The sequence below is a fragment of the Myotis davidii genome, unplaced genomic scaffold (assembly GCF_000327345.1).
Source record: "Myotis davidii unplaced genomic scaffold, ASM32734v1 scaffold1439, whole genome shotgun sequence".
Lineage (NCBI taxonomy): Eukaryota > Metazoa > Chordata > Mammalia > Chiroptera > Vespertilionidae > Myotis > Myotis davidii.
The window spans coordinates 197,478-205,765 of record NW_006292342.1 but is presented as its reverse complement, the minus strand read 5'-3'; the positions used below and the strand labels follow the sequence as shown (position 1 = coordinate 205,765).

The window sequence follows — 8,288 nt, the reverse complement described above, 5'->3', positions numbered from 1 at the left end:
GGCCAGGTAGGCATGGCACTGTGGTCAGCTGTCCTGTCCTTGGGGCATTTGGGGGAACCACTGGGACCCGCGTTCCCATCCAGGGAGGGTGCTGTCATGGGGCCATGCTGAGAACTCAGTGGCACCACTGGGGGCCTTGGCCATGATGGACGTCTACTCGTGGATGGATGGGCCGCAGAGAGGGGGGGGCAGCCCCTGGGGAAAGGGGTCGTGTTCCTACCGCGATTCACTTTTTGGCAGAGTAAACGTCCTCCAGAGCCAACTTTCAGGGAACAAAGTCCGCACAGGCTGGTCGTCCAGGAAGATGTCCTCGAAGTCCTCGTCATCCTCGTCCGCTGCAGGGAGCAGACGTGGGCTGGGATCGCCTTCGCCTCTCTCCCTGGGTCAGTCGGCCCAGCAGCTCTGAGGCACGGTCCTCCCAGGCAAGGTTCCCGTGGCCCCCGTGGCTCCAGGCCCTTTGGTGGAGGCCCCCTCCCTGTGCCTCCTGCTGTGTCCTCCTCACATGTCCCCAGAAGCAGCTCCTCCTGCAGGGCCTGCTGAGTCAGGGCCGCAGACAGACGGCAGCAGCTCAGGAACGCAGCGACACAGGCCGGCTCAGGGCGGACATGCCGGGTCCTCTCCTCGCACGACAGCCCCACGGGGTTCTCCCGGAGCCCAGCCTCACAGCACTTGCGCTCCAGCTCTGTGTTGAACTTGTTCACTGCCGGCAGGTTAAGAGGGACGAGGAGGGGCTGAGCAGGGCCTGAGGACACTGGGAGCGAGCCGCCTCAGGGCATGCATACTTGGCCTTGCTTAGCAGGATCCCCGCAGGCAGATGCGGGTCCTGGCACTTTGCCTGTATCTTCCCCCTGAAAGCTCACATTGAACCCATATGGGGGGCTCTGATCGGGAAGCTGAGTGGCAGGGGGGTCAGTTCCCTGGCCGAGGGCCACACACCTCCCAGTGGCAGGGCTGGGACTAGACTCCAGGCGGCTGCTCTTCCCCTCCCCGCCCCGCCTCCTCCGTGTCCTCCTTTTTGACAAGATTGGTATCGCCATGTTTATGTCTAAAAGGTTCCACTCCGGCTCCCAATTTTCGTGATGTATTTGTAAAAAACATAAACCTCGCCATAATTATAGCAATTTAAAAATCTTGTTGTCCACCTTACAACACGGCTAGAAGATCCATAGTGAAACCGTATAACGGATCAGTGCCATAAATAAAACAGCAGTTCATATTACAAACTCTCTCCAGAAGGTTAGCATGATTTTTGATATGGAAATTATAGGGTTTTACCTTGGTTTTTATTACACTTTACTTATTTTCTTTGCAGTTAGTTCCACCAACTCCTAGCATGGCTCAAAGAGACTGAAAAATCGAATGCTCATAGAACACATGCTTCTGACACCAGCCAGTGGTGCCTCCCACCGTCCTTGAACGCCGGGCCCAGAGCTAAACGTTACCCATTGGCACTCAGCACCGATTTCTCCATTTGTCTACATTCCCTCCTCCATCTGACCTCGGAAAGCTAGGTTTCCCAGACTCTCTTGCTGCTGGAGTTCTGGATGGAATTAGATTCGGCCCCCGAGATGCTCTTGTGATAGAGGAACAGAGAGCGTTTCCCCTGCAGCAGCGTAGCTAAGGAGTGGGCCTCAGTCTGTGTGGTCTTTTAATGGGAAAAATTCCATGTTCCACTATCTCGTGAGAAATATTGTCAGAAGTTTCCGGAGATTTCATGCATTGCAAGAACTGCAGGGGGTGATCCTGAGTCCCAGTGAGCAGCCAGCCTTCAACTTTCCATGCCTATAGCCCAGTCAAGTAATGTTGAAAGCACCCAATTCCTAGGATTAAATCCCTCCCTGACTGCGTGAAGTACCTAGAATGGGTTCAGTTTGCTGTTTTAAGCCCTGATGAATCCAGTAGGTCAGGGAGCCAAGAGGGGGACATCCAGCTTTAGCTCTGACCTGCGTTCCTCTTGGTCTCCAGGCTCTTCAGGGAGCGGCGGCGGCGGCTGGGAGGTTGGCTCTGGGGGCAGTGCCAGTCTGGAGGCCAGAGGGAAGCATAAGGACAACTGTCAAGATCATTACCAACACCCTCGATGAAGTGTATTGCATGCCCCGTGGGTGATGCTCATCACCTCATTGTATTCCATGGGTACCTCATACTTAAGATTCACCACGGAAAAGCTGTGCAGTCTTCAACAAGTCACAACCTCTCTGGGCATTATTATTTTTTTAAAAATTGATTTCAGAGAGGAAGAGAGAGGGAGAGAGATAGAAACCATCAATGATAAGAGAGAATCATTGACAGGCCTCCTGCACTCCCCCTACAGGGGACCGAGCCTGCAATCTGGCATGTGCCCTGATGGGGGACCCAACTGTAACCGCCTGGTTCATAGGTCAACGCTCAGCCACTGGGCAACACCAGCCGGGCGCTGGGGGTTACTTTCGCCAGCTATGTAAAGTGAGTACAATCATGGGAATCGTAGAGTTCTATCAGTGGAATCGTGCATATAGATTGCAGTAGACAGAAACTCATGATATAACTATTTATAACCGAAAGAACACACTGCTAGTTGTCCCCAGTCTCCATCCTCCTCCTCTCATCTGTAGCAACTAAACCTCCATCTTTATATATATCACTCAGAATGAACAGTACACTTCCCAGTACACGTCCCTTGGGCCTAGGTGGGGCTATGTGACTGAGTTCTGGCCAATGAATGTGAGAATAGTGTCCTCTCGTTCCCTCTTCCCTTCATCCTCCTGCCTGGAATGAGGTTCTGATGAAGTGCTATTTTGGAAAATGGCAGAACAATAAGCTAGAAGCAGCCTGAGTCCCAGAATGACCTCTGGATGGTGACTGAGTGAGAAATAAACTTCTATCTTATTTGAGCTGCTATTATTTTATCTCTGATTCATATGGACAAACCTATACCTCAACTAAGACAGAGTGAGTTACTTGTACTATTATCCCCACTTTATGGACAGAGAAACTCAGACTCAGAGAAGAAATGTGACTGGCCCATGGTAAGTGCCAAGATCCTGAATTTTAGCCCATCTGCTCGATGTCAAACCCCATGTTCTTAACCACTAGACAGCATTGCCTCCATCCCTGCCGCCCTCCTGCCCACCTCCCACCCCCTGCCTGTACCTGAGCTTGCCAAGGTGTCCATCCCTGTGCTCATCTTCAGGTCCAACCCAGCATCCTTGAACACAGCAAGCCCGTCTTTCCCACTACCACCTGTGCAGCCAATGTCATGTTCCTCCACCACATCCCAGACCTGGGGGGCCAGAGAGGAACCTGGACTTGGAGCCTGTATGACCCTCCAGGGAAGGAGCAATAGTGCACTGTCATTGCTGGCTCATGTAATAATTCTCACACTATCTGCCATTGATTGAGTTCTTACCACCTGCCAATCTCTATGCTGTGCCCTAGCTACTTGCGTCCTTGCATCCGTTGATGTTGCGTTTTACAGCTGAAGATGAGGAAACTCCAGCTAGAATGTCCAGGCGACCTTTTGACCCCAAATGCACATGTACTCACCTTCTTCTGTGTGAGCTTGTGTTTGCTGTTCAAGACGTAAACAGCCTTGTCCACGGCCACAAGCCCCACTGTGGCCTCTGCATCACCTGTCACCTTTATGTCCACCTTGCTGTTGGGCTCCAAAGAACTGAAGGAGTCTTCATGATTTAAGCCAACCTTCAGCTGAGACAGGAAAAAGAGATATGTCATGAAAAGGGCTTATAGGCTGCCAAGGGGCTTCCCCAAGTCCACTTTTTTTTTTTTAGTTTATTGATTTTCAAAGAGAGAGGAAGAAGGGGAGAGGGAGAGGGAGAGGGAGAGGGAGAGAGAGAGAGAGAAAGAGGAAACGTAGATGTGAGAGCACAACATTGATTGGCTACTGGGAATTGAGCCTGTAACCTGGGCTTGTGCCCTTGACCAGGAATTGAACCAACAACCTCCTGGTGCATGGGACAATGCCCAACCAACTAAGCCACACTGGCCAGGGGCCCAAGTTCACTTTCAGGTTCATGTTGCCTACAACTCTGATGGAGCATTAGGGAACTCCACCAGACCAATTCCAGCTCCACACATTTACTTGCATCATCTCCACGTCCTAGCTTGAGCTTTTAAAGCCACATCTCTTCCTCTTACACTCACTTGCCCCTAGGCTGGGAGCCCTTGAACTTGGACAGACCCTCTCCCGAGCTTTATGATAATGATGTACAACTTTAAGGAGTTTGGCTCACCGTCCCCATGCATCTGTCTTTCACATCAATCCATATGGAATCGGCTACCAGTTCAGGGTTCTGGCCTGTTCCTCTGGGCAGTAAATAAAAGGCCAGGATGCGGAAGGAGGGCAGCATCTCTGAAGTCACATCAATGATGACTGACGTGTAGACACTCCCCTGACTTTTTAATTGATGTTTGGTAGACACAATCTGACCCTTACTCAGGACCTTAAAAACAGGGGAAGCCAAGATAAGAAGGGTAGGGCCAGCCCACAAGAGAGGTCCTCAGTCCCCATGCTTCGTTCGTTGGCCTGAGCCTACCCCAGATGGGTCCCACCTTCACACCATGTTCACAGTTCCTCCAACTCAGCTACCCAAGACTGTTCCAGGGAAAGAATTCCTTGGCTCAAGCCCTGGTCCTAGTCCCTCACCAGGATGGTGAAGTGAGTGATCTGATCCTTGGCTGCGGGGTTCAGATGCCTTGTGTGGAGGCTCAGCCGGAGGCTGCTGCCCACTTCGGTGTCAGATGTCTTCACCTCTATGTGCAGGAAGTTCCCTGACCCATCCTGAGTTGAGTAAGGCCAAGCAGTCATCCTGGCTGATGCTTGATCCTCTGGCCGGAGATGCTCATCAGTTACCACCTGGGGAGATTGATGGGCGACTAACTCTCAATCCTTTCCATTTACACAACCCCACCACCTCTGCCCCATCGGATCGGTACCTGGATAGGGAGCTGCTTCAGCTGTGCATCTGTGTTGATGGTCAGAGTGGCCACCCCACTGGGTGAGGTGTACACTTTGTGGTCTTGGCAGCGAACGAGAACTCCGGAGGCTGGGGACCCGTCAGGATTTGAGACGAAGACCTGAGGAGGAGTGTGGGGTGAGATAAAGGACAGACCTGGGGGCAGCTGCTGTGAGAGGTGCGAGCTGTGAAGGCCACCTGGATAGGACTGCCTTGGACTGCTGTGCGAGTTGTGCACTGAGCAAACACCAGGGATACCATTCACACTAGAGTCTTTGTAAATGGCACCCTTAGAGCATTGCTGCACAAATCCATAGGTGGTAGCCCTGGGTGTTGGTGTGCCTGTGGGGTGAGGGTAGGGTGGAATTGGGGGTGGAGCAGTCGGAGGAGACATGGAGGGCTTGGGTAGGGGGAACAGAGCAGGACTGGGACTAAAGTAATGCCCATCAGACATCTCAAGGTCACCCCAAATGAATGTATGAGAAAACAGCATGCTTGCCGTGCAAATGTAGCCTCAAGATAAACCCTTAAGCACCATGTTCCAGCCTGACTGTGCCTCCTAAGCTCCCATAGAGAAATTATGGAGCCCTCTCTGTGCTTTGGGAAGGCATGGGTTAAGACTTGAGGAAACCTTGAGATTAATCTGGGGCATGATGGACTCAACTCTAAGAAAGACTGGGGGCAGGTGAGTCCAATGTGGATTTTTATTTCTGGGGTGTGGCTGTTTGAGGGGGGGCCCCCCTGAGTCCTTAGGCGGAGTGAACTCAGACTCTGACCCTAAAATGGAAGGGCATCCCTGGCTTGAAATACTGGGGTGTCCTGGTGAACTTGATGTTGTATGGGCTCCGGGCGATCTTCACCGCTGAGGTCTCAGCCTGCACCATCTCACCCCCTGTAGAGAGAGGGGACCATGAGGTCTGTGGAGGAAATTTAATTTCTTGGGGGAGTGGCAGGGCGGCAGGTATGGGAGGCACATGTTGGAGATGATGACAGGGAAAGACAGCAACACAAGTTCAACTCCTGCCAGCCCTCTGACATTTCCCCATTTCTCTGATGAGGAAACGCAGGCAGGAGGCCACCTGAGGTCACGTGGGCGGAATGTCTGGGCTGAGAAGGAACACAGTGTCCTGAACTCAGCCGTGGGCCTGGGTGAGGGCAGCACCTGAGGAGAACACGGTGACGTTGACATAGATCGAGGCCCCTATGAAGTCCTCTTCTGGGCCTTGGAATGCAGCCATCAACGTGTCCTTCTGGAGGGAGACGTGACCCTCGCCTCTAGAGATCTGCTCTCAGGGCAGGAGAGAGGAGAGGAGGTGGTTTCGTGGGGAAGTGAAGGAGGGTTGGGGGGAAAGGAGGCTGGGGAGGGGTCCAAATTGGTTACCTCCACCCTCTGTAGAGAACTTTGAATGGCGATCCGGCGGGAACCCAGCTTCACCCCGAAGATGGCCAGGGCATGTCCGTCCACCGGCTTGTTGAATATGTACCTGGGGGATAAAGAGACACTCCACTGGCTCTGAAGTACCACACAACCTCCCGTGGCTGCAGAGATGGCCTGTATGATCTCAGAGGGCTGCAACGATGGCCGGGAAACTTGGGGAGGGGCAGAGGCGGCCCCCTGGAAGCTAAGGTTTCATTGCTGACCCACAAAATCCTGGGAGGTGACACATATGTTACATAAAGCCTTGTTGAGTTGTAGATGTGGCTTGTGAAACTCACGAGATGGTAGAGGTATATTGTACTACGATTTGGAGCCACATAGGAGTCTGGACAACCCGTGGGGTGGCAGAGGTGGCCTGCGCAGCATGATAAAGCTTCAGGAATGGTCTGTATGATGTTAAGAAGTGGCAGGCATGGCCCTGACAAGCTTAGGTGGACAACATGGCCTATACAACTTCATAGAGCTGTGGGGATGGTCAGTAAACCCCACAGGCAGCGGACATGGCATTTGTAGTTTCATAGTTCTGCAGAGGTGATCCGGGTAACCTCACCTCACAAGGTGCCTGTGCCACCTTGTGGACCCTCCGAAGTGGTCCACACCATGAGATGTGGGGTGCTCTATTAGGTAGACAGGGTGGCCTGTACAACCCCAGAAGCCTGAAGGGACGGCCATACAACCTCACAGGTGGCAGACGTGGTCTGTACAACCTCGTGGGACGATGAGGGTGACCCAGAATATCTGATGGGTGTCAGAAAGTGCCTTCATGATGCCCCAAGTGCTATACACGTGACCCAATTCTTGGTGTCCTTGGTCCTCAGGCCAGGCTAAGAGTGAGGGGACTCACCAGGCCTGGATCTCCACACACAGAGAGTCATCACTGAGGTAGAAGAAGCTCTTCTTTGGGATCAGCCGGACCTCAAAAGAAGGGAGCACTGGGCGGAGGAAAGGCAGTGGACACCCTCAGCCACTCACCGTCCTCGCCCTAACCCCTCCCTGTCTTGCTCCTCCCCTGGTGACTCTGGCCACGCGCCTTCATTTGATTTTCATTATAGCCTTTCCCAAAAGAGACGGGCAGAATGTTTTATGGTAAAATTAAGTGAATTAAAATTTAGTATTGGGAAATTTCTTCATTAAGATTTTATTTTCATAGTCATGGAAAACAAAGGCTATAAAAGTTCAAAAAAACATTTGTGTGAATCTATAAACTCACAAGATTATAGAGAAGGGACTTTTGAGTTCATCTGGTCTAGTTCCCTAATTTTCTGAAGGAGAAAATTGAGGTCCGGACTGAATTAGAACCATTGTCACACAGTTAGCTGGTGACAGAAGTGGGAATATATCTGGCTCCCAGTAGGGCACCTGATGAGCTCTGGGAGGTGGAAGGAGCTCGCGAAGATACCTCTGCTGGCCAGCAGATCCTGGCTGATCACAGTGATCCCTTCCGGGTTCTGCGGGGACAGCGGGCAGGTTGTTCATGCTCCCAGGCCCTCAGCACACGATATAACCCCAGTGCCTGGGACCCACCCTGCCAACAGGAGAGGCCACCTTGATGTCCAGAGTGAATGTCCTGGTCACAGGATCCATCTTGTGGTTCACAGTGAGCACCCGGTACTGAACTGGAGGAGGAGGGAAGATGCTGAGTGTTGCGTAGAGTTTGGAGAGGGCTGTAGTCATTATAATCTTGGGCAGTGGGGGGACCTAGGCAGGTGGGAGACGTTGGGCATTGGGGGAGGCTGGGGGGAGAGGCAATGTCTGCTCCAGGCCAAGTGCGCAGAGGCTGTACCCATGTGCTCAGGGGTGTAGATGGTCTTGTCCGTCTGGATGAAGATGTAGCCAGCATGGGGAGACACCAGCACAACCTTCTCCATGAATGAGGAGGTGGAGGTGGGTGCCCATGT

The 8,288-nt window shown here is 52.5% G+C and overlaps 1 protein-coding gene across 1 annotated transcript in view; it reads right to left on the bottom strand.

The window, feature by feature from the left end:
- LOC102766172 (complement C3) overlaps positions 1–8,288 on the bottom strand; it is a 34,750-nt gene that overhangs the window by 20,224 nt on the left and 6,238 nt on the right. The window contains exons 7-18 of the mRNA XM_006765815.1: positions 7,235–7,322; positions 6,334–6,436; positions 6,115–6,235; positions 5,729–5,844; positions 4,933–5,073; positions 4,643–4,852; positions 4,230–4,439; positions 3,523–3,684; positions 3,130–3,259; positions 1,944–2,021; positions 503–700; positions 221–335 (exon numbers count right to left, since the gene is read on the bottom strand). Coding sequence (XP_006765878.1) covers positions 221–335; positions 503–700; positions 1,944–2,021; positions 3,130–3,259; positions 3,523–3,684; positions 4,230–4,439; positions 4,643–4,852; positions 4,933–5,073; positions 5,729–5,844; positions 6,115–6,235; positions 6,334–6,436; positions 7,235–7,322 — 1,672 coding nt within the window. The remainder of the gene's footprint in view (positions 1–220; positions 336–502; positions 701–1,943; positions 2,022–3,129; positions 3,260–3,522; positions 3,685–4,229; positions 4,440–4,642; positions 4,853–4,932; positions 5,074–5,728; positions 5,845–6,114; positions 6,236–6,333; positions 6,437–7,234; positions 7,323–8,288) is intronic.